The following is a 27,384-nucleotide window of genomic DNA, read 5'->3' as shown; positions in this document are numbered from 1 at the left end:
TCTAATATGAAAATAGTGGATTTAAGACAAAAAATATTAATTTATTGAATGAATCAAATTTGAACATATCTGTCAGTGGCTTGTTGATCTTTACATTGTTAGTTTATTTCCTATCCTGGCCTGGCCTGGGACACATTCATACGGTTTGATAAAGTAACGTTACTTATTGGACTTTAACTTATCATTGCACTTACAATAATGAGCATAGCTGTTTTTAGTTTATCGTGTGCGTCTCATCTCCAGTTTTTCCTGCATCCACCGTCTGTGTTTGTGTGTGTGCGCGCTTCCATCGCGGGGGGAACAGAGCACCAGCCTCGCCCGCTGCAGATAGCCGACGGCAGCAGCTTTTATAAAAATGTATTGTTTTATTGCAATTATAAGGCTGGATGAAAACATCAGACTGGCTAATATCAGAAGTTGGTCAGAGTCTTCCACAATGGCTTCACATGCCACGTCCACAGACTGTTAGCGAAATGTTAGCATTCTAAATTTCTAGAGGATTTAAAGGTGCCATGACATGGTGCTCTTTGGATGCTTTTATATAGACCTTAGTGGTCCCCTAATACTGTATCTGAAGTCTCTTTCCCGAAATTCAGCCTTGGTGCGGAATTACAGCCACTAGAGCCAGTCCCACAATGAGCTTTCCTTAGGATGTGCCATTTCTGTGTCTGTAGCTATTGAGGAGGAGAGGGGGGGGGGGGCAAGGTGGAGGGTGGGGGTGTGGCCTTGACCAACTGCCACTTTGCTCATTTGAAAGCCATGATGTCTCTCTCTCATGGGCGGGCCAAATTCTCTGGGCGGGCAAAGCAGAGAAAGGGGAGGTAACCTTGCTCCTTATGACCTCATAAGGAGAAGATTCCAGATCGGCCCATCTGAGCTTTCATTTTCTCAAAGGCAGAGCAGGATACCCAGGGCTCGGTTTACACCTATCACCATTTCTAGCCACTGGGGGACCATAGGCAGGCTGGGGCAACGCATATTAATGTTAAAAAAACTCATAAAGTGAAATTTTCATGCCATGGGACCTTTAAGGAAAATGTAGACACTGTAATGGTGTCTTACAAGAGACAGAAAGTCTGTTTTCACCAGTGTGCTGTGTGGCTGACATAGTGATTCTTTCTTAATGGAGGATGCTTTAGAAGCTGGAGTTCATCTCTCTAGTTTATGTCTGGTATCCTCTTTTAAACTATTTCCTGTTTGGGTTTTCCTCTTCCATCAGACCCCAGCAGCTCTGTGCTTCGCTCTGACACTGGAGAAATCAGCCAGCCAGAGTAAATAAGAGTCATAATTCATTAATCTGGGAAAGTGAACGCCTCAGCAACTCTGAAACATAGATAATTAACCTGATAACAAATTAGTGCCTCCTTGCATATTTTATGTCCTGAGAATGAAGTAATGAAGTGTTTTATTATGATTCAATTTTTTCTGCTTATTAGGGTCCTATAACATATTTTGCATTTTTCATGCGCTGCTAAGATATGCACTCTTGAACAGTGAAATTACTGGGTAGAATTGAAAGCAGATCAGCTGCATTATGAAACTGTCTTATGACAGTGCCTGCACTGACTTATAGGACTGAACTCAGCCCACAGCTTTAGGCTCAGCCACTTTAGAAAACAGACAACTTTACAGAGGTGAATGCTGTACTTTGTGGATTTTGGTCTCTTGAGAGTAGCTGGCAGTATGACATCAAAGCGGCATCCCGTTTGTTGTTAGCAGCTAATTGCATCAAACTGCCGTGCAGCTCGGCTTTAGAATTAGTATCCATTCCTGCCGTTTCCAGATTTAGCAACTTCTTTGAGACAAGCTTCATTTTTCATTCAATTCATGATGAGACGCTCGACACGATGCAGGAGACCATCTCAACCTCACAAACATCAAGGACATGTGTGACAGTAAAACAGCACACTAAAGGACATGGACTGACAGAGACGGACACAGGCGGTTGGATGGGTGATCGTTGTGACAGTGACAGCATTGCTTTGAGATACAGCGTGCTTCAGCTTTTATGTACTGACAGATACACGGGCAGTCCAATGAGTGCAATTTAGTTTTTTTCTAAGACTGACCTTCTGCCCTTATTGTTTTTACTTTCATCCCGTTGTACTAATATTGTTTTTACATTATTTATCTCTTAGAGGGAGTATTGCTGAGCCGGTCTGCTTTTTTATTATGGATGGCAGTGGTCGGTCAGTCCACCACTTTGTCCCAGACTGAAATACTCTTAACAACTGTTGAAAATATTGCCGTTAAATTTGATGCTGATATCAATTGTGCCAAGAGGGTGAATACTAACGCTTTTAGTTATCCCCTGACTTTTCCTCTGGAAGCACCAGGGGCTTGACATTTGTGGTTTTGAGTGAAATATCGCCACGTCTGTTGGATGCATAGCCATGGAAGTACAGATATCCATGTGGCCCTCAAGAAGAATTATAATATATTAGGTAATCCCTTACTTTTTTTGTCCAGTGCCATCATGAGGTAAAAATTGGCCCAAGACTTTGGTTTATGACCAAATATCTATACATGGCAAACGTTAAACTTGCTAAACATAAGCATGTTATTTTGAGCATGTTAGCATGCTGACGTTAGCATTTAGCTCAAAGCACCAAAAAGCCCTACTGCTGTGCCCAAATAAAGACCCGCAGAGCTGCTAGCATGGCTGTACTCTTAGTCCTGTTCAGTGATGTGTTGCTCTACATTTTATTGTATCTGGGAGTTGGCTGTTAGCCTATATCTTCAACTTGCTACTACTAAGAGCAAGTGCCTTGCTCACAGGTAAATAGCCTAAAGGATGGAAGAGATCTGAGAGATGCTAGTTCTCATTTGAACCAGAGAATATCATCCTAAAATCCTGCAAATATGTCTGATTGGAAAGTTTTAAGCAGTTGTAATGCTGTGTAATCTGAGACAGATTATAAAATCCAATTTGGCATCTTTGAAAATGCAACAGATTTCACGTCAGTCATGTAACCAAATACAATAAAGAAAAAGTGCCTATTTTTTAAACACTAAAAACAATAAATGAACCATACATTAACAATTATTCATAATGGCGGTATTGTTACGCAAAACCCATAATTCAGTAATGGATTGAAATTATCCATGCAGCTCTGTGCATCTGATGCCTACATTCCAAGAAGTAACATCATTTATAATCAACTTGAAAGCAATCAAAGAGCTGCATACCTTAAACATGTGGGGTGATGGGGGGAACGGACAATGTGACCGAAAATGAGAAAATATGTTTGTTGTTGTTGTTTATATTGCTGATTGTCGACCTACTGTAGAGTTCATTGATTACCTGCCTTTTGTTTTAGCACGTGCATTACTGGTCATGTTCCTGGAGTCAGTGTGCGACTCTGGCCTTTTCCTAAATACTGTTGCTACCTTTCTATCGTCTCTGACAGTCGGCTGTTTGGCATGGTCCAGAGGGATGCACATTTGCACACAAAAACGCACTGTGTCCCCAAGCTCCATCAAAAGATGGGTTTCCATGGTGAAGCTGGATGAGAAAGCATTAGGGGGCATTGTTTGCATACGAGTGCATGCGTGCGTGCGTGTGTGCGTGCGAGCGTGTGTGTGACAGCCCGCTCAGAAGGCGAAAGTCCTGTCTGCTGTCTGTTTGCAGTGTGTGGAGACCTCGCCCGAGCCACAGGGTAGGATATTCTAGCAATATTGAATTTACAGATCCTAAGCTGCACACAGGCCCCACTGTCATAAGACATGCATTAAAGATTTATACAAACTGTGGCACTGCCTGCAAACACACACACATGCACAGTAGGCTTACATGCATCCACATTTACCTTCAAAGACACACACCCATACACCCATTTACGCACACATGCGCAAACACAAAATACACGTAAGTTCACACTCCCTCCCTGGAGTTGGAAGCAGGGTGGGGGGTCGAGTTTGTTTGATGAAGAACTGACAGTAACAGTGTTGACGGAGAGTTTGCCTTTGTTACTTGTATAGCTTAAGCTATCTCCAGAGCCACAATGAGGATTTGTAGCTCGGTTGTGAGACACTGAGCTATTCATATGCATGACAGTCAGCCCTCACTGGTTTCTAAATTTGGGCAAAGTCAATGGAGGGAGAGAAAAAAAGGGAGCGAGAGAGAGCAAGAGAGATCCAGAGAATATGAAATTCCATTTTTTTTCTGTGAGAATAAATTCAGGGAAGGGAAACCACGTGCAAGTGTTTCTCTGAGACAAACGTTGAGAGAGAGAGAGAGAGAGAGAGAGAGAGAGAGAGAGGTGGAATAAGAACTGCAATTTTAATACATGTGTGCATTAACTTGCATGTGTGCGTTAACTTACAGTGTGTGCAAACCTACAAGATGCCCACGTTTCTAAATAAAAGTTTTGACAATACAGCATGTGTGTCTTCCACCTCTGAGTTGCAGTCAGAAGACAGGTTCTACCACTGTGTTCACTCAGCACTGGTAGTTCAAACTATGCAGTTTAGTGTGTTTGGGCATAGGGCTGGGCGGTATGACCAAAATTGTATATCACGGTATTTTTCAAAATTTGGTTTCACGGTATATGACCATATTTTTTTCCCATGCATAATCAGGTGTTCACAGCATTTTCTACTGGTTGAGAGAGGAATTACTGCAGTAGATTGATTTAGGATGGTCTATTTTACTGTCATGATGAGTGAATATTGTAGAATTATTCCACACTAGTAGTAATACAGGTTTCCATGGCCCCAGAAAGTGATGCTGTTTACAAAGAATAGCCACTCGTGAGTGAGGAATCAGAATGCAAAGACAATTGCAGTCAAAACACAGAACTTCTTTAATAAAACCAATACAAAAAGTAGTACAACTTGCAATAATTATACTTTTGCCGCAAAGTGGCGGACGGTCGCCAGGTCTGTTTCGAGCTTAGTGGCTTAGCTCTGTGCTTTTGGTACAAGTTAGGGATAGAAACTTGGCTAAAGTAGGTTCTGCTCTGTGGCTGGTTAGCTTAGTTGGTAGAACAGGCGCACATATAGATGTTTGTTCCTTGATGCACAAGGTCCAGGGTTTGAGCATAGACAGTATATGATGGACCAACAGACCCCGTTGCTCTGGACGGAGACCAGTGAAGGCTATTAGAAGCACTTTTCCGGTGATGGCCAGCTTTACTGCGCGTCTGCTACGGAGCCATAACGTGAGGTACAAGGTAATGGAGCCTTTTATACATTGTCGTGTTTCTTTAGAAATAAAAAATGGACAAATAGAGTCTTTAAACGCTTCAGATGTAAAGTTATTCGCTGTCAAGTGGCGCCAAAATGAATGCTAGTCAGTGGAATGCTAACGGGAGGTGATGGCAAGGTAGCATCAAAATGGCGCCATAGGAGGTTCGAGTTCTGAAGCGAAGCTTATCCCCTTGGGTTTGAGTCCGACCTATGACGGCTTTCCAACATGTCTTCCCCCTCTCTCTCCCCGTTTCGTGTCTGAGCTGTCCTATCATTAAAGGCGGAAATGCCCATAAAAAAAGAAAAAGTACTTTCTGCTCGATATTTCATACCTGGGATCCAGCGTTTTGATCATCTGCCTGAAGCCTTCTTTTTCGACTGTATTAAGCGGGACCATGTCTATGGCTAGGCGGATAGTGATAGAGTTTGTAATCTCGATCCACCATTTGCTTTTCTGTCGTAGGGAATCCCTCTAGCAAACGCATCTTGAAGGAACATTTGGCTCGACTTTTTTTTTGCTTTCCCTGTGTTACCTGCTGATGTGGAGGGCGCTGACCTTAACTTCGTACATTTTTGATATTCCAAGACGTGCTTGCAGCTAAGGTGGGGGAGCAAATTGCTCATGTTGCCGCCTCCGGCGACAACTTTAGCCTGACAACACTCGCATAAAATGGTTGTTTGGTCGACGTCGGATTTTTTGAAACCAAACAACAGACATGGCTCCTCTTTCTTCTGTGTCATCATGTTCTACTAGTTCTGCAGCTTCGATTTCGGAACTTTCAATGTCTATCCTATCCATCTTCACAGTAATGTAACACCAGAGCACTACTGTTTACCCTCACCACGCCTCGCAGTCGCACCATGCGTGTTTACAAGCGCAACATTGAAAAGGGTCCCGTCTGAAACAGTGTCGCACAGCGCAGCATAATGTTGGCGGTATATTAAAAATTCATATCATGACGAAAATATAGTCCGGTATTCGGCGTGAACCGGTATACCGCCCAGCACTATTTGGGCATATGAGTAAATTGCTAATGCACTCAGGTGGTTAAACTTAAACCTCTCATAAGCTTGGAAAAAATTGTTCGGAGTAAGAACGCAAGCCAAATCACCTACAGGAATCACTGTGCTTTAGCTGGGCTAAACATGAGCATCCACTATCACACAAACCTGTTAAATGGAAATCATGTTCACAGTTGCAGGGCTTATATGACTGTGAAGTGGTGCCATTTATGCATTGAGATTCTCATGAGCACTGTGATAATCCTTATAAATCAGTACCCCAGCAGGCACAAGTCCAACAATGGTTTTTGACAGCGTTGGTGATGATCCACAAATGTTAATGATGTTCCATTTTGTTTTGTTTTACACTGAAAGACCATCCTCTGTGTCTAGTAAATGAAATGATTGCTCCTGCATACACTTTAGTCACAAAAATATAGTTATCTTGAAGTTTTACCTAGTTAAAAATGTAAAAAGTTAAGTTCGTAATTGCCGGTGCATGTAATTCCCAGGGTGGATGGAGGATAAATCCTTTCCACAGCTGTAAGAAAGCAAATTTCTCACCCTCAACCTCCTGTTTCACTCTGGTGCACGTGGCTGGGCTCATACAATATAAGAACATAGCTGTAACTTAGTGGAAAATGGAAATGAATGAATATTAATACAGAATAAGTTAAAATTGCTTGCCAACCTGAAGTTTTCCACCCCTGTATCTTCTCTCAGACCAAAACAAACAGATTATACATTTGGAAACACACCCCTGGTATCCAATCCTATGTTCCTTCTCTACCAGCTAAAGTCTGCCTGGTTACCCACAGGTAACAGCCTGTCAGCTGCTAAACCTTTGGCTCAGCAGGGAACAGCCACATCCAATCCACACATTAGACACCCTGGTCTCTTTTTCTCTGTCTGTCCCTCTCTTCGGATGTCCACTCTTCCTGTTTGAAATATAGATAAGCTGTCAGCAGTCTGTCTGCAGCTCTCTGAGGCAGCGCCTGGCACACATGTTTAAATCATGTCCGCAGACATGACCTTGGTCACTTTCCGGCTCGGCAGCGGGCAGCTGGACTTGAACACATATACACTGATCTAAGGCGCATGGACTTGTGAGCACAAAAATGCACGTTTTATGTGAGTACGCTTGATTTAAATTATAGTTAATACGTATATAAATTCATGAATTATAATCCAAACAAATATGTAGTGTACGGCTCTTTATTAATTATTCAACCAGTAAAAACATGGGTTGTTTTACGTTAAAGGATGTCTGCCTTGTAAGTTAACCATTGTACCCCCATGCATGCTGTTAACAGTGGTGAACCTGAAAAACACTGTCACACCAAAAGTAATTAAAATGTCCATAGAAACGTTTTGAAACACACCTGCAACATTATATACTTCTCCACTGTAGATCTGTATGTTCAACATGCTCCAAATAATTGTTAAAACACCAATAAAGTGCTAAAAATACCTTTTTCAAAAGATTTTGTTTCATGTCCAGGCAGTCCTCAAGGCCTAACGAACAAAGCACTGAAAAAAGATTGCCAAAATAAAAGGATATTACACTGCAGAGGCTCAGATGAGCTTGAGGACACAGAAAGAATTGCCTCTGCTTCTCACCCCAGCTGTCTGTTGGACACCTGAGTCTGCAGACTGAGCTAATTTCATGGTTTTGGCTCAAAGTTTGGATAGACCTGCCTGTTCACTGGCAAGTACCAATCAAATTTCTAATGCCGCTTTGCATAAAATTTAAACCAGGTACATTTTTAGTGTGGCAGAAAGAAATCATGTCTTTCCTGCCAGTGTTTTTAAAACAGAGTAGTTTGAACAGTTTCACGTTTTCTGGAATTAGAGCTATTAGAGCTTTTTTTAATAATCAATTATTCAATTATTACATTTAAGTCCTTTTTGAGGATTTGCTACTTGTCCTTGTCTTGACATGACGGTAAATTAAATCTATTTGGGTTTTGGACCACTGCTTGGACAAAACAAAACATGCGAAGACATCACCTTGAGGTTTTAGAAATTGTAATGTGCACTTTTCTGATGTTTTAAAGACCAAACGATTAATCGAGGAAAATAATCCATAGATTAATCAAAAATCTAAATAATTATTAGCAGCAGCACCAGCTGGAACAATAACTAATTCCAAGGTGATACACAGCTTCATGGGAACAACTTCCTGTATACCTTCTCTGCCATTTCCTTATTCGAAACACTGTGTGCTAGAAATCCATGTGCAACAGCAGGTTTGCAAAACATGTCCATGAATATTAGCTTCCAAACTAACTTGATATGTGCAGCCAAAGACCTCCCATCTCCATTCAAACACCCACACATACCAAAGACTACTACAAACTTAACACTTTAAGTTTCAGTCTCTGTGTGTCAGCATGTTGTACGCACACTTGGTGTCTGTTCGTGATCCTTTCATCTGTCATTTTGGGCACTGATTTCATCTGCTGTGTGTCACCGGGTGTCACTTGCTGTGACCCTGCCACTCGAGCTATCTGACTCTCCCCCTCCATTTGCGTCTGTGTCTTTCAGTCTCAATGCTGTCACTTCCTGTTTTTTAGTGACACTATTGGCATGCCTCGCCCTGCGACCTCGAGTGTGTGAGTCACAGGGGACGGAGAGCAATTTTACTGAGGTTGCACGGTGGTTTTTGCAAGTGTAAACAACTTATTCTCAGTCAGCCTGCTGGCTGCTCGGCTCAGCTCTCAGTCAATAGGCGCGAGATAATGTTTATTCGTGCACGCAACCGGTGCATTCCCCTGACGGACTCGACGCCTGCAGCAATCAACTCCTTCTCATCCACTTCCCTCGTTCTCTCTCTCTCTCTCCCTCTCTCTCTCTCTCTCTCTGTCCTCTGCATTATCACCAGAGACAGGCTGCTCCCTCTAGAGCAGCGAGACAGAAACCCTGTGTCGATCTCTCTCGAGTGATCCCTGTCGCGCCAAGAGGGGACCGATGGTGTGCCTTGGTGCCTCATATTTTCTATTTCGTATGCCAAGGGCTGACGAATGAGACGGAGAAGCCATGGACTGGGGGAGGAAGGAAGTGATGGAGGGAGTGGAGGAAGAGAAAAGGCAAATGGGTGGATGGGGTGAACAACGACAATGTCTGTATTTGAGAGAGTAGATGTCTGAGAGATGACTTCAGTTGAGCGTGCAAGGGTCCTAAATGGGTCTTCAGGGAGGGGGAAAAAAGAGCCTGTCATCCCTCCACTCCATCTCTCCTACTGTCTTGCTCACTCCCTCCCTCTCTCTCTCTGTCCACGGGCTCTCCAGCCGCCTCCTATCCCCCTATTATTAGGGCCCAGTAATGAAATGTGGAGTGTCTGGTATTGGTGCCTGGGCCCCGGCAAACTGCATTAGTGTGTAAATGGTGTGGGAGTAATGAGAAAGCACTCAGGCCAGCCGGGAAGACTGGACCATGGGGCGTGTATTGTGTCACTGTGCGTGTTTGTGTGTGTACCTGCATGTAACGTGCACGTGTATCAAATGAATAACAAGAGACGTTGGGTGGAGAGGGGTCCCGGCTCATGGGGGGGGTGGAGTGGTGTTTCTGTCTCGGATGCCAATCCTGCGATTGTTAGCTTCCAACAGAAGAGAAGCTTAGAATATCTATTTGGTCAGCAGCACACAATCTCACTAGTGGCCTAAAGCATCAACGTCAATGTCTTCATGTAGCTTTTTTAAGGTGAATAATGCAGGCTTAGCAAAAGGATTTATGCTTCATTGCCTTACGGACTGACTTCATTAAATCAGTGGCTACATTTTGCCATCGCTAAAATCTGTCCATCTTTATTAAAGCAGTGGCTCTCAGTCCTGATCCTCTGAATCCTATCAGCTATTGCATTCACCTTGTTTCCCAGCTGTAATTAGCCTTTGTTTAGCTGTCGAGTATGAAAACCAGCAGGGCTCCAGGTCCTGAAAAACACTGATGTAGCGCATAATGTCTCCTCTTCTTTTTTAACATCCCAGAAGGGGAATACCTGCTCTTTTCTTTTACACGGTCGCCTTGCATAATGTATAAGTGCACATTGCTCATACAAATGGCCCACACCACTGGCTATGTAATAAAGGGTTGTGTGTGAATGTGGCTGAGTGATATCATTCCATTTCCTCTGGCCTGGAGGGCCTAAAGGAGCCGCAGAGACAAGACAGACACGCTCCATCCAGTAAATTCTCTTTTCACAGCTCGGTTTTCTTCCTTCTCCTCTGCAGATATGCTGCCTAAGTCGGTGGAAAGTGTCTTCATCTTCCAGGAGGCGAGCGAGGGCGAGCCGAACGGGGCAACCCCGACATACGATGCCATAGTGGTGGAGCAATGGACTGTCATTAATGTGAGTGGAGAGATTTTTCTTTTCCTTATAGTTTCACAGGTTTTGTGCTCTCGTCGAAAAGGTTGCATACAAATATTCTGCTGTCCAAATGTAATGATTTCAGGCTATTTGTAACAGCTTAATATCCAAGGAAAGAGACATCCAAATTACTGGATGATTATACACCTCAGGATTCACATCCAATACGGGGAACTAGAGTGGCCTATATGGATGGGAGGGTAAGCGTGAAGAGGTTAGGTGTGGTGAATAGATGTGTCAACATTTGCCATATTTTGATACATCTGTGGCCTATTAAAGATAAAACCTGAATAAATGAGAGGACTGCAGATGCTTCCTACTATGCACAAGCGCTCACTGAATGGTTGGATGACAATTAAAATGAATCATAAGCTGTGGCCTTCGCAGTCACCACATCTCTCGAGCCAAATGAACACAAATGGGGGATTTTGAAATTGTGTGTCAGACAGTGCTTTCCACCACATCAAAACACCAAATGAGCGAATATCTTTCAGAAGAATAGTGTTTAACTTCCAGTGGAGGTTCAGAGACTTATGCCAAGGGCCGTTGGAAGTTGTTCTGAAGGCTTGTAGCAGCCCAACACCTTACTAGAACTCTCTACAACATGTTATTTTTTCCTCAATTTCTCACCAATCAATATCGCAAAAACATTCATATTGATACTGTGTTATTCAACAATATATTTAAGCCACATTGCCCAGCCCTGTTTAGGGCACATCCCCCTAAAAAGTCTGGTCCTCTTGCATTGAAATCAGTTGTCACTCAGATATTGTGCCCTTCCACCCCCTCTTTACTCTATAGCCAACCTTTCCCCCAAAAACCCCAAAGGCAAATCTGGAAAATCTCAATTTATGGGACATGTGTCACGGTCGCTTGTCTTATCGGAAGCAAACAAGCCCTTATCTGCCCACCGATTAGCGTCTCTCCTCAGCACAACTTCCAAGTTTGAAATTGATTTCTGTCCAGAGTTGAAGGGTTTGCGGCCATTTTGTTGCCTTTCATCCGTATGTGTGTATGTGTATACATGTTTGTGCATGCAGCTGTATGTGCATGCGTTTGTGTGGATGAGTTGGGTTTTGTGTGTCTGTCTGTGTTTGCCGATGCTATCTCTGTAATTGAATTTAGACTTTTTTGCGGCCCGTGGCTGTCCAAGTGTGAAAGGACACTTTTGTCCCCCAAATGTGGCTCTATGATTGTCCATCCCAGTGCTGATGGCCACATGTGCCAATAAAAAGACTGCTGCAGTTGTCTGGCGGCAGCAGGAGAGCCTCCACTCCTCTGAGATGGATGGTAATACTGTTACAGCCTAATGGATTTCAAGGCTTCCTCAGAAGCGTCAACAGTGAACGACGCCGAGCCGACACCCAGTGCTCCAGGCGATCCAATCAACTGTTCCACTGGGACTTTATCAAAAACTGTTTCACCCGCGCAATCTGCACCATGCCAAATCAGACTGACAACACACTCCTTCACAAAGGGCGATCAGGGCCTCACATCATCTCCATTCATTGTGATAACTGCCTAAAATTGATATGCAAAGTATCCTCACAGCTCATTATTGTTTCAGTGACGGGTTAATTACAATGAAAAATAAGGCAGAATATTGATTGCGAGTGTTTGTTTTTTTTCTTCTTCTTTATATACGTCAATTTAGATTTTTTTCCTAGTGCTTTACAGTTTGATTTATCCAAAGGTCTGACAGGTGATTGGATGTATGAAGCTCAGAGAAGAAGAAAGAAAACAAGCCGTTTCACTGAGGGCAAGCAATCACTTATATTGTCGTCAAGTGGGAGTGTAGCTATTGTCTATAGGGACAGTGTTTGTTCATTACTGAAGAAAAAAAAAGTTTTTAATTGTTCCATTTATGAATGAGTAATAACTAATCAGAGGATTTGCATGTGAAAAGTGTTGAGTTTCTAATGGCATCAGATCCACAGGTGTTCGCAAACAGTAGAGTGGTGATGAGCTGCAGCACATCAGATTACTACTGAATATGGATGCATAATTACTGTTTATAACACTGATATTTATATATATATTTTAAAGTTCTTTTATTTTCAATGAGATATTAAATGTGTGAAGTGTGGAGGCTTTGGAATTGTTTTAAAAGGCACCTGAGTAATGAAAATGAAGTACAAGTAATTTAACTATTTTGTGTGCTGTGCATTACTGTTTCAATGAGTAATATGTAATGAGTATTTCATCACATTTTTCAAGTAACTATTTTTGTTTAAACAGTTTGACAACAATTAGAGTGACAATAAGTATATCCCAAGACTGATTTTGTAAGATGGGACAATGACACTAAGAGACTGCCGTATTAAATTTAAAAAATGCATTCATTTTATTAGGTCATATATTAAGTTTATTGCCAAGTAATAAACCAAGTTTAGTTTAATTGAGTCAGTTTAGTTGTCATAACACGGAGATTTTTTTTTGTTTGTATTAAAGTACAATGATAAAAAGCAAACAAATGTGATAAAAAAAAACAGAAACTAACAGAAACTCATGGGTCAAAAATTGTTGACTTCAGAACAAATCACTGAAACAAATTTAAAGAAGAAAAACTACAAAATTAAATGTCAAACTGACAAATTAAGTTGTAAGTGCTATGGAAACGGTTTCTCCTAAATGACAGTAGAACACAGCCTGAAGATAAACGGCAAAAAATGCATTAAATGACAAGCAACGGAAATACGCATATACAGAGTGTTCAATATGTGAAAGGCTGCATATATTCTGCATAAAAATGCCATCAGTGCTAAAGAGTTGATACAGACATTTCTTATAGCTTCACCACGAAAAGGAAAACAACACAGAGTTTTGACAGATGTTCTTCTGAATACATTTGAAGATGCAGCAGTTGCGCGAACGTGACAATGACCTGAATAGGGACCATATGGAGTGGTGAAGTGCTCTAAAAGAATCACTCATCAAGGGTCTGTGCTATGAAACTCCAATTAGGACCAGCTTTGCATCTCTTGTGTCCTATGGGAAAATCAATACAGGAGATGCCTTGAAACTAATGTACTGAAAGCCCTCTTTCCTTCCAAGGAGTTTTAAAGGAGCAATAACCAAGCAAAACATGTCCTCCTTCAGACCTCAGCTAGGGTTGGCCTTAATACGTTGGCTCGAGCTGCTGCAGTCAAATTTTGTTTATCAATTTGGACAAAGTGCATTAGCGGGAGGGTGTTGTTTCAGTCTTTCTGTACCCAGATAAAAACAGTGAAGTAGCACCAGAGTCACAAAAACATCCACGTATCTGTGTTATATTAAAAGATGAACTGATATTAACCTGAGCACAGCTGACGTCTAGTGGAGACTGAGGTTTCTTAGAAGCTTCTCGTCCTCTCTTATTAATATGTTGTTTATAGCGCCATTATCCACTTCAACTCTGCCAGACACAGCGACAGCATAGGTCCATTATAACAAATCTATGTTGTGCAAAGTGCAATATTTTAAATTCTCAAAATAATACTAACATTTTACAAATATACTGAACATGTCATGCTGAAGGGGAAAGGTTTATTTGATTGTGCGCTGACATGTAGAATATTTCCATCACAAACATGTAATCTCCTGTTTTAATATTTTACTCAATCTAACATACGCTTCAAAGAACTCTTTGCGTTTACCGGACCTCTGTAGCCTGCTACTCATTTCTTTTTTTTTAAGATAATTTTTTGGGCTTTTCCGCCTTTAATTGATAGGACAGCTGGGTGAGGAAGGGGAGACGGAGGGGGGGGGAGACATGCAGGAAATCGTCACAGGTCGGACTCAAACCCTGGACCTCTGCATCGAGGCATAAGCCTCTCAGTATGCGTGCACCTGCTCTAACCACTGAGCCAACCCGGCCACACCCTGCTCCTTATTTCTGCTTGAGGCTAGCGGCTCAAGGCTACAACACATAACATACTGAAAACTGTATGTGTTCCGGTTGCACTCTGGATAATGTAGGCGCCAGAATTTGACAAGGAAGAAGAATGTGTAAAACAAAAGAGATGATATATCTAATTCTACAGCAGCATTTTTTAAATAATTTTTTAAAAACTGTGTCCATTGGGAGTCTGACAGTGTTATAGGAGCGCAATGCAGAATCAGTGGAGTACTCATTTAAATGGGAATGCAAGCAATTTAGTATTGCACCTCCATATACTTCCGTTGGGAGACATATTAAAGTTAGATATCCGGACGTTCAGTCACTTGTTTTGGTCAAGCTTCCCTGCCTCATTTTCAAGCCCCATGCTCACAGTGTGTAATGCATATTTTCTATTAAAAATTGCAGTTTCAAGTCCAAAATGAGATTACACAAATTTTCTCAAACTTGACAGAGCCACAGAGGACATTTACAAATTTTTTTACAGGTTGTGTGGTACTCCCTACAACTAGTAAATTGACTTTGACATGTAATCTTGGTGAAGTGCCCCCAAGAGGAAAATCAGGGATAAAGAAGTCAAAAATCAATTTACAGCTAGTGTATTTAGCCATCTTTCTGTAAAGGAACATCCCTAAAGGATCAATTTACCCACATTCCTAAAGAGTTTATATCCAGATCTGGGTGAATACTCAATTCTGATTGGCTGCAGGGTGTCCATTAAAATGTGTTAATTAGGGTTGGGCATCGTTTACATTTTAACAATTCTGATTCCAATTCAGATTCTTCCTTTCGATTCCGGTTCTAATCAATTCTCAGATTCTTTGAGGGGTGGAGTGAAACAGGTCGCAATTTTATTTTGATTCAATGGTGATTTACAGTTTTACCGGGCTTTTTTTTACGTAAAATTAGAGCACGCTTACTGTGCTCCATGGCTGCAACCCAACAAGTGCCTGGAAGTAGGGTGGTCGCTACGGAAACCAAAACTTGCGCATCTTAAATTTGGAACCGATGATCAGATTCTAAATCAAATTTTTGAAACAGTTCGAAGTTGGAACCGGTTCTCGGTGCCCAATCCTAGTGTTAATGGATACCTACTAACTACTTCCAGTGAAAATTTCTGTTCGGTATTCTAAAGTAGAGCACCTCTGTCTAAAATGTATTACAACATGTTACTAAGCTGTAATATTATTGACATCACCAAATGTAGTCCTTCAGTGCCTCATCCTCTGATAACACAACTGCCCCTCTGAACTTACTGATAGTTGGTATCACATAAAAGATCATCTCACATCCCTTTCGCTCAACTCGCTACTGCAGGATGCAGCCGATAGTGTTCATGAATTATCATTTGTTCATGAAAATCTTGATATTGATTTAGGGACAATGACATGACTGTATAGCTAGCTGGTTTTTAAACATACTGTCAAATATCATTTGTCAACCGTAGACTTTGAATCTTGCCAGCATAACGTTAGCTTTCTGGCTCATAGCTGAGCCAAAGGGTTCTATGAGCTGTTGACTGGAAATACCTCCCGTCGTCAAGTCGTATCTAAGGTCCATTCGATTTACTCGAGCAGTGAACAACATTTGCATTGCATTGAAACTTATGGGATGGTAATGAATGTTCCAGGTATTAGTCAAACCCTCAGGTGTTACCAGGGAACTGAGTTATTGTGATAAACACATGAAAATATAAATGAATGGTCTAATTCTTTTTTTCTTTGGCAAGTGACCATTGTATAATCGGGATAAGGCCCTTTGTCATGTCCATAATCAGGAATTAATGGACTCCCGTTGTGCATTAATTCCTGACAATGGACACCTCGTCGGGCATTATCCCTTACACTTATCCAGCCACGCACATAATCTTGGTGTGTTAAGTGCTGTCTCCTCAATAAAAAGAAGGTGAATGAGAAAGTCTATTCACCTCCGTTTCAGGGTGGCAGCACAAATCTCCAAACCTCCGCACATAAAACTAAAAATATCCTGTAAGGCAACTGGAGGTAAATGAAAAAGTTTGTCTTTTGGTCCTTTTTGTTACTGGCCCTTTGGAATATTCTTTACATGGTTGTTTGTTACACTAATTAGGTACAGCAGAGATAGGCTTTATTACTGAACCTATAAACCTGCAAGAAAATGATGGCACTGCTTTATGTTTAACTTAGAAAAATGGTAAGCGCAGATAGCAAGATAGATTGCAAAGTAGCTCCCTGGTTACCACAAGAAAAGCAATGTTTATGGGTATTATTAGCGCAGCTATAACATTAAAAATACTGTAACTGTCGTTTTATGAGTTTGGTGTTCACAAAACGACTTAAATCTAGAATCTGAAGGCAGATTTAATAAGGAGCTGCGTATGCTTTATTTTCTCAACATTTACAGCTTTTTGGGCATATAAAGTCATATAACACAATTTTAGATATCATACCATATGATTGTCAGTGTTGGGCATGCGTGTGCAAGTGAAGTATATATGTGTGCCCAAGTGAAGCATGCATGTATGCGCAAGTGAAGTATACATGTATTTGCAAATGAAGTATTTATGTATGTGCAAGTAAAGTATATATGTATGTGCAAGTGTTTAGTACCAGTATATATGTATGTGTAAGTGAAGTATATATGTATGTGCAAGTGTTTAGTACCAGTATATATGTATGTGCAAGTAAAGTATTTAATTCTTGCCTAGACGGCTTCTCATACACTCCTTGATCTTGACAACTCGTAATCCAATAGACGAGTTAAGAGAGTGTGTGTCTACTGCTGTGGAAAGACACCGTAAACGTTGATATCAGTGGAGTTCAAATTTAAGAAATGGCAGTCCAAAGTCAAAGCAAGGGAAAGGAGCTTAACAGAGCTGACATTGTTGTCACTCAATCCAAGAATTCACTTGCATCCTCGGCTTTTAAGAGCAGCACAAGGGCCCCACATCACAGCATTGGTATGGCAGGGAGGAGGCTTTAAAGAAATACAGTAGTTTTAGACGTAGACAAGGACACTTCAGTCAGTCTCACACACACACACACACACACACACACACACACACACACACACACACACATACGTGAACATATTGCGTGTGTTCAGCCACTTCTAGCTTCTTGAAATCAAATTCACACAAAAGCCACCGGATACCGAGTGTGTTCCTCTGGGTTCGCTTGATTCACTTCAGTGGTTGATGCAAAGAACACAGGATGCAGATTTGTAGTTTTTTTTTTTTTCGGGTTTTTTTCTGTAACATCAAGCCTGGTGCTTTTATAACACAGAATATTACTTCTTATGTGCTCTGCGTGTGCATGCTGTGGCCTGAAATGTTGTGGAGAGAGCTGATCGAACGTGTATCGCCTGTCCATGATATCTCTATTGTCTCTGACTGAGGTGAGAGGAGAGGTGACCTAGATAGAAGGAGAGTAATTGGCACTGTCCCTGCAAGTGAGAGATCGCGCCCGCTCTGTCACACAATGCTGTGATGGCGCTGATAGATCCGGCGTGGAGGGAGAGATTTTTGTTTACAGGGTGCAGTTGTTTATCAGGTGTAGTACTGTGAGGTATTAGAAACAAATAATAGCATTGGAGTGGCAGAATATAGGCTTAGCACTGGTGAAAGGTTTTTACTAAAGTACTGTAGTTAAGTACAATTTTGAGGTACTTAATGGTTTCCATTTTTTGCTACTTTATACTTCTATTTTCTAGAGGTGAAATTATAAACAGCTATTGTTACTAGTTACTTTTCAGGTCAAGATTTTACATTTAAAAAAAAAACTATGATAAGATGATTTAAGACAGTACCTTGAGTTTTGGGCTTGTGACCCATTACAAAAAAGCAATGTCCAGTTGGAGTTCCTTTCAGATGTCTACAAGTTATTAGCAGTGCACCAAAGAGACATTTCCCCTCTAAATGTATCAAATGGTTTCATTTAATAACTGTTTGAGTCCCAAAGAGGTCAAATTGATCTAAATATATCTATTTTACAAAAAAGAAGCAGCACCGATTATAGAAAAGTCCAATTATCTCACTACCCCCAGATTTATCTTGTGACCCTTTAGAGGTTGGTAACCATAAGACGCTTTGCCAGACCATCCACACGCTGCGGAGCTAGTCCACGTAGCATGCCGGGATGGGAGAAAAACATGCTCTGGTTTACTGGCATTTATTTAAACCAATCACAATCGTCACAGATAATCTAGCTAGCTGTCTGGATTTACCCTGCAGAGATCTGAGGAGCAGTTAACCATAGTCCTCAGAAATCCACCAGGGTTTAAAATTCCAAGAAAAAAAAGAAAACAAACGCAAAACACAATAAAAAAAACGATTGAAAATTACGCCATGTGGCACCGAGGGGGCAATCCCGGGAGTGAATGGCGGTCAAGATATACTCTACCACAAGACTAACCCGACTGTATATACTGTAGAGTAGTAAAAGAAATAGCTCGACCAGTTAAAACAGTAGAATACTGCTTACGTATCAGTAAAATGTAATAATATATCAGTCACAGGGGCCATTTTTCTGCAGAGAACAAGTATTTCACTTTGGATGCTTTGAGTGCATTTTGCTGATGATACTTAGGTCTACATACTTTTACTTTTTAGTTTGAATGAAGAACTTTCACTAGTAATTGAGTATTTTAAGATTGCTGTATTGATACTTTTACTTATGTAAAAGATCTGAGTATCTCTTCCACCACTGCAACCGTATCGTGGAGGTCCTCAGGAAATGGCTTAGCACAGATACCAGGTTAAAGGGACATCAGAGACGAACAGGGCCACTTTCAGCCCCGACAAAACGTAGAAACCCATTTTTTTAAACTTAAACGGGGGTGCGTTGAACACCCTGTTGTGTGCGCAAGCGCTCTGCCTTATTTTTTATTTTTATTTTTTACCACGAGTTTACATACACATCTCTGCCGATTGGGTATCACCTGTGACACATCCAATAAACGAGAGACACACCAACCAAACGAGAGAAAACTTATCTCGAAGCCGTTGCACACCGTTTCACACCTTAGCACTCACCGTTTTTGAGACTTTGTGCTCCTGGTGTGGTGTGGTGTGGTGTGGTGTGGGTGCAGTCATGAGCAAAAGAGGCAGATTTGAGTCCAAATTGAGGTTAACATGACACATAAACTGGCATGCCTTTATCTCGTGCTCCTCTGTTCTCCAAAGTAGGTTGTGGTAAAAATAGTCAGCTCAGTTAACCTTGAAAAAAACATCTGCATTTTACTTAACTAGCCTGCAGGCTAATTTAACAAAGCAGTAAACAAAAATAGGCAGGGAGGAACTCTGGGCTCCCCTGTCACAATTTGGCTCTGAGCCCTCTCCCTTTAAAAAAACAACAAAAGTAAAATAATTACAGCTGCTGCTTTTAACTTGATGGTATGTCTGGTGATCTGTCTCTGAAACCCCCATTTGAGTCATCAGTTGCAATCATCAAATACTAATGTTTTACTTCCCCCTGCAAAAGTACATGATAAAAGCTTTTTCTGACACGGGAGGAACAGTAACAACTCCACGCACTGGCTGAGCCTTTGTTTTTCTAACTACCTCACCATGTGTTATCAGGCTACATAGTTTAGTCTCGACTCAAAGGTACCTCGTAAAAGTTTGGATGCACTTTGCATGTCTTTAATTTGCTATATTATTGTAGCAGCAGAGCAATTTTAGGCAGGCAAAAGGTCCCTTGATGGTGCGTAGGTGGCCTTGGAAGGGAAGGAAAACCAAAGTATTAGCTCAAGCACAATCTAAACAATCAATCAATTATCTAAACACAGAAGTGATCAGATGTAACCGTGAGGAAACTATGTATATAAAAAGAAATAAATATAATAAATAATATATATATAAATATATAATATATAAATATATTTTTTTTTTTATGCTTTTGAGACAGCCAATCACAATTAGACAGAGAAGGCTATTGCACTGCTTGAAAACATAGTGGATGCTGAATTTTTTTTTGTTGCTGTGACAACGCTCCAGGTTGAGCCAGCCTATCAGGAACAGTATCTGAATGCCCTTTTTTAAAAGGTATTTGCTTCATCATTACTAGGCTGTGTCTGCAAACCTGTTGACCCTGGTAGTCTGCAAAATTAAAGCTATATTCAGAGCTGGTACAAAACAGAATTATGGTTTGTTATGTCTACCTTGCAGAGTCGGTGGAGGGGGTTTAAAGGAAAACAACATATTGGTGTTTTTGTTGAGCTAGCCTAAACTCCCAGAGTGAACTCTGAACCTCCAGTTGACCTGCAGCTGCACCCTCCTCTGCCATAGGCCTGAAAACAAACTGTCTTACAGGAGGTCCCAGTTCCCAAACACTGGATAATATTAGGGCTGCACGATATGAGGAAAATATCTAATTGAGATTATTTTGACTGATATTGCGAAAGGGATATGATTCACAATATTGGCCGGAATGATAATTTTTGTATTTATCATTAATCCTATTTTTATTGAAAAAAACTAAAAAATGATAGGGTGATTTGTGCGAGGATCTGTATAAAACTGTTTTTCTTTAGTCTGTAGGATACAATTTGTAGGCTGCAGCATTTGGATATTGCAGGAGTCCATATTGCGATTTCGATAAAATTGTAGGCATGGGCCGGTATTCGATGCAGACGGTTTGATAACCTTTAGCAAAAATATCACGGTATTGCAATTACAGATTTAAAATGTATTATTTGTAAAAAAATTTAATTTTTTTCCCATTGAACACAATGTATTTCATTTTTAAAACACACTGCACACTGGCAGGGAGACGGATTACTAAACTGCAGTTTCTCTCCTTGACCACTCCTAAAAAACAGCTCATACTTTCGGAACAGTATGACAGAAAATGTTAGTGGTTTTGAAACCTTGACTTTGAAAAAGGTGTCTGGCCCATGCCTAATTAATTGTGCAGCCCTAGATAATATATCCCCATACCTTCTCTGCAAATGATAGAGGTTTAACATCAAAAACATTAAGATTGGATGTGGGTTATTGTTAATAGCTACCACCATCAGATGGGAAAACTGTGACAGTGAATGTCACTGACATATTCTCCTCTTCCTGCGGAGATGCCCTTTAACAAGGTGGTTGGAGCCCATCGCTCCAAGGTACAAATGTGTTTATCTGTGCAACGAGATGATCTCAGGGAAAACCTGGATTTAATTTAAAGTAGTGTTAACCGAGGTGGTTGAACTACAGCTCCGCTCTCTACCGTGTGGACCTCCTTCTTTATAGTCACTCAGATAACATCGAAGACAAAGATGGTGATCTGATAACTTTGTTTTTTAGGCTTACAGATTGGTGCTGGATTGCTGATGCAGCGAGGTGGCCCTGCATAATAAGTCAGGAGGAGAGAGGGGAGACAGACACCGGGGACTGTGATTAACTCTCACCTACTCCAAAGAACAGCAAGCCATTACATAAAAATTATTTCTCAATTTTCTTTCCGGGCAGGCTTTGAAAGAGAGCCTGTTTCTGGGAGTGGTTCCAACATAAACCCCCGGAAAAAAATGTAGATGTGCCGCTCCCTGTAGGAACTTAGAAAGTAATGCTTGTGTAAATAATGTCTGGAGCGGTGTCTTGTATTCTAACGATTAGCTTTTTGCAACCTACAACTTGATATGTGACTGCTTTAGGTCTGTTTGTGCATGTTCTGTCATCCTTGTCAATAAGAAATTGCGGAAGAAAAATGAGGCGTTGTGCAGTAGAGTGGGTTTAAGTGTTTTGACTTGTGGTCTGTCTCATGGCAGACAATGAATACTGCATGCTAATCAGTCTCTGGCTTTACTCTCGCTCTTTATTGTCCCTGTGTGACCACCCACTGGACCCTGATGCATAATTAGTAGAGGTAATAGTAGTATAGAAGTCAAGTCAAGCAGTAGTTTTTACAGTGAAGAAATGTATGTTAAAGCAATACATATATATAAAACTTAGAAAACTGGTAAGAGCAGAAACAAGGACAAGATTAAAACTAGCACCCTGGTTACCACAATAAAAGCTTTTCTGATCCGTGATACTTTCTACAAAAATACAGAAAGTGATGGTCCTGCTTTGCTTTTGTATTTCACTCTGAAGCTTTTATGTCACCAGATGTTCATGAATCTGCGGTGTGGCTCCTTCAGAGACGAAAAAGGGTTTGAATCCGACTTGTGGCCCTTTGCTGCATGTCGTCCCCTTTCTCTCCCCCTTTCTATATGTAATATCTAATAAAAATGCAATACAAAAAGCTTAAAAAAATAATCTTAAAAAAATGCAGCCTCTCTGTGATAGAGGCTGATGAAGGCGGGTGTAAAGTATATTCTCATGAAAAAAACCTCGCCTGGCGCAGCTTTAATTAGACAAGATTTTCACAGTTCACAGTATAGTGAAGGCTAATGTAGCGTGTGTAGGTGTGATGTATTCGCAAGTCTCTGTTCTTGTACAGTTGATCATTGCACTATGAATAGACTCTGTGCAGTTCTGTGTTCATGTTCACAGCCTTCCTGACTCATATCAATACCCATACTGCACTCTCGAGTGCAACGTTCTGGAATTTATGTAAAAAAGTTAACGGCCTGAATACTGAGACTTACTACTCTCGTCTTTCAAATTTCTTTTGCTTTGCATAGTCCACAAATTCAGGCATCCTTTTGGAAATGATGGCGCCGCCCCTTGAGGTCTCTTTAATAACTGGCAGCTTTGTGGGTGGTTTTGTGTGTGGTGTGTGTGTGTGTGTGTGTGTGTGTGTGTGTGTGTGTGTGTGTGTGTGTGTGTGTGTGTGTGTGTGTGTGTGTGTGTGTGTGTGTGTGCGCGTGTGTGTGCGAATGCATATGTTGTTGTAGGTATGAGCAATCTGATTGACACGCGTTGTGGTGTTTCATTTTCAGCAGGTGCCTAATATGAAAAGAATGGCAAACCACACGCACACTTCCTCTTCGAACAGGATGTGTGTTCTGAAAGTACATTAAGTAATCTGTGTATTTCAGTTTGAATTTAATAACAACCTATTTTTTCCCCAAAGTCAAAATAAGCATTGAAATGTTTGTGCGTTTCATCCATTCTTGATTTAAATACTGAATGTCATTAAGAGAATGGCTCATTTGATTGTGTTTTAATAGCACAAACAGCATTTAAATGTTTACCACAAAGTGAGCAGTTTCACATGAGCAGTCTATTTGCTCAAGGACTTACTGTGCTGACAAATGCTTGTCATAAATAGAGACGGTTGCCATGTTGACTCATGGCAACCAGGGAGTTTCTGCAGCAGTTTGTGTCTCGGATTTTTATTCTTTTCTGTGTACATTGCTTTAGAAAACAACCTCTCAGACGGCACACATTCTTTGTATTAAAGTCGTTAAATGTGATGTTTCTGTTTTTTTCTTAACTGAGATTTGAAGTGATGCTGACAACACTTGATTGCATCTCATACCTTGATGCTTCACAGCAGTAATCACAGTGAATGCACTCTGCTACATAATATGCATGCATACTGTTCACTGTGCGGCGTACGTGGTGTTTAAATGGAGATGGATGGGGATGATGTGCAGGTTTCAGGTGGTTTGTGTTGATTGCAGGTTGTAATGGACACCTTGTTTTTTCCACAGGGTTTGCAGGTGAAGGCAGATTATGTTCCTCTGCTACAGTCCCTGGCCACTTATGGATGGAGGCTCACCTGTGTGCTGCCAACTCCTGTAATCAAGACTAACAGGTAATGGCCCTCACCTGTCTATTAAAAGGGACATTATGGTCCATGCATGGTCCTTGTTTAATAAAAATGTATAGAATAATTCTTATTCTAATCTAATTAGGCTAAAAAAAAAGGGATATTAAGTAATATATGACCATGTAATGACCCCTGTTGGCAACCAGAAGAAATTGCAACAAGAGCAACCGCAAACCTTGTTACTTTGTGCTTGTAAAAAAGTATTCAGGACACACATCTTAACTATTCATGTGGTTTATTAAACCAAATGGCTGCAACACTGATGCTATATGTGTCTCCTATGGGGTCAACACTTATGTACATATGTATTTTAATATTTTTAAAAAGTAAGATTAAGATTAGGATTAAGGTCTTTAGATTTTCTAAAAAGCAAATGAAATAAAAAAAAGAATACAATAGAATGACAGAATGCAGTGAAAGGTTTGAATAAATAACCCTCAAAGTACAAGTACGTAAGTAGGTTTTACTTACTGTAGTACTTGAGTAAATGTACTTTATTATGCTCTTGAATTACTAAAAACCCACTGGATTATCCCCAAAGTGCATAGTCACCAAGTTTGAAAAAGAGTATATATTTTTTTTGTTTATAATAAAAGTTGATATTTGGGAGTTTTCACAAGATAACAATGCTTTTTATAACCTGAAGTGACAGCTCGGTGTCACTGCAGGGTTTACAGAGAATACACATACTTTCATGTTTTTGTTTTTCTGTGGATGAAAATGGAAAATGTCACTACTGCCATCTTTTAGTTTTGTCGTGGGGATTCAACTCTGAATTTCAGACAAGACCTACAAAGAGTTTCTTAAGAAATGTGAAGCTGATAACTCGGCTGAAGACTCTTAAAATCCAAAGATATTATAAACTTAACACGCACACCTTATCTGTTCAAGTTATTGTTCAAAGAAATATGACGGCTTTTAGAAAAAATGTACCTAAATCTGTGCCAATTTAGGCTGAGCTTCAAGCCGAGCAGCAGCAGCTGTGAAAGTTTAAAAGCAGCAGCTCTGACTGTTGGTGGAAAATCTCGTCACTGAAATGTAACGGTTCCTCAGCTAAGCCTGTGCTGACTCATCACTCATGGCGGCTATATGAGTGTACATCCGCTTATGGTCAAAGGCCTCGCATGTTCTTCAGGCACCCCGAAGAGCTTCAATTCAAGACATAATTTGATCTTCAACATGCTGATAATGTACTGTACCAGTCAAATATGTCATTGCAGTATGGTTAAGACTCTTCAAACCAGTCTTAGAAACAACTCATGCTGTAGATGTTTTAAAAAAATAGTGTAAACGTTTTAGTCAAAGGCCTTCAATGTCTAACATATCTACTTTGCTTCAAATGCAGTCAAATAATGTTTAATACAAGGTTAAGGGACAGCAGTTGACCTTTGAAGTCTTTACTTGAAGGAAATGTGAAACTTTGAAAACTGTAAGGGACAACAAATTAAATAGTCATTGCAAATCAGAAAAGAGCAGATAAACAGAGTTAAACCATATGTATTGGAAGGAAACTGGATTTACTAAGGTAGGTAGTATATGCTAGCTAGCTGTCAAATGAGTTGCATTGTGCCCCATGCTAGGAAGAAACGAAGTATCACAGGGAAAATATCAACGCTAACTCCCCATGTAGGGTAGAATAAACACCTAATTAATCTAGTAAACATAGAATTCACAAAGTAAAAGTAAAAACCGAAAATATATATATATAATATATAATACATAACAGTTATCCCAACAGTAATTTAACAGAATGTTGTATTACCGACACATTAGCCTCTGACAGCTAATGGCTATCTTATTTAGCAGTAGACAACTAAAACTACAAAATTCTACTACACAAATCAACAAAACAGGTGTAGTAAATGATTACCCGCAGATAATGCTTCAGTACATTTAGATAAAAGATGTCTGTCAATATTTGCTTGGTCACAGATTTGACAAAAAGGTGGACTTAACAATGTCAGTTAGGGCGCTTTCACACCCATAGTTCGGTGGACTTGGTGCCATTCGGTATTTGGTGTTTTATAGGGCTGTGTATTGGCAAGATACCATACAAATCACGATACATGGGTCACGATTCAATTTATTGCAATATATTTCGATACTGTGTGTAAGGCGATATATTGGGATTTTTTTAAAGTATCATTTTAGAAAAACTAATATTTAAAAAAAGACATGATGTTCATAAAAGTCAAAGAAGATTACTTTAGGTAAACAATTCAGTACACAGAAAATCAAACTGCCAGTTTGGGATTGTGGTTCACAGGTTCTTAGCGAGCAAATGTTTATATGCTAAAGTAGGCCAAGGTTCAGCCATAGCTACATTGTTAGCTTCTAGCAAAAAGTCAGGCACTGCTAGGCACTGTTAGGCAAGGACACTAGCGGTGCGTCTCAGCATAGCCATCTAGCGGTAGGGGGTTTAAACACAACATAAACATGAACCACTGTCTTACATGAATATTTTTTAACGTAAAAAAAAAAAATCGATATTGCCTTTTTGAAAATCGATACAGTATTGCAAAATACAATATCGCAATATTCAAGTGTATCGATTTGTACTTACACCCCTAGTGTTTTAAGCCCCCAACGTCGTCTTCCAGGCAGCCCTTAATGCTAACTAGGATTAGGCAATGGTTAGGGTTAAGGTTAGGCAAAGAAGTAACAAGAGGCGGAGCTGCACTCAATAAAACGTTCCATTGCAACAAACGCACCCATGACCGAGCTGCAGCTTGCAATGGAACTTTCATTGAGTGCAGCTCCGCCATCTTGGACTGAATGCAACACAACGTTCTATTGAGTTTCGCCTCTTGTTACTTCTATACTCTTTGGGTTAGGGTTAGGTGCCTTGAAGTCGACATTGGCAGCGCTGCCTTGAAGTCAACGTTGGGGGCTTAAAACACCATTGAGCGTTCGATTCTGGGATGAAGTTGCAACATTGTTGCTTTTCTCATTTGGTTCGTTTTGCTTTCACACTGCACTTTGTCAGACGCACCAAACACTGTAAACACTAAACTTTAGATATTTTTTTTTACAAAGAACGAGGACAGGAGAGGGATCCTTTGGATAGGAGGAATGATCACAGCAACACATAATTTAAATATACATACGGGAGTATTGTTTTAAGATAGACTTTAAAAATGTGAAACTATTCTTATTATATAATGTGTCAAACTGATGAAGTGTACATGCAGTATTTCTATCAGTACACTGAGCGATTGTTTGCTTTGCTCCCATCTCAGCTGGTCATGTTTACCGCTCTTTCACAG

At 40.6% G+C, this 27,384-nt stretch overlaps 1 protein-coding gene across 1 annotated transcript in view; it reads left to right on the top strand.

Annotated features, from left to right (window-relative positions):
* LOC120562846 (raftlin-like) overlaps positions 1–27,384 on the top strand; it is a 114,318-nt gene that overhangs the window by 76,935 nt on the left and 9,999 nt on the right. The window contains exons 7-8 of the mRNA XM_039806763.1: positions 10,422–10,540; positions 24,000–24,103. Coding sequence (XP_039662697.1) covers positions 10,422–10,540; positions 24,000–24,103 — 223 coding nt within the window. The remainder of the gene's footprint in view (positions 1–10,421; positions 10,541–23,999; positions 24,104–27,384) is intronic.

This window comes from Perca fluviatilis, chromosome 7 (assembly GCF_010015445.1).
Source record: "Perca fluviatilis chromosome 7, GENO_Pfluv_1.0, whole genome shotgun sequence".
NCBI lineage: Eukaryota > Metazoa > Chordata > Actinopteri > Perciformes > Percidae > Perca > Perca fluviatilis.
This window is presented reverse-complemented; position numbering and strand designations above follow the sequence as displayed.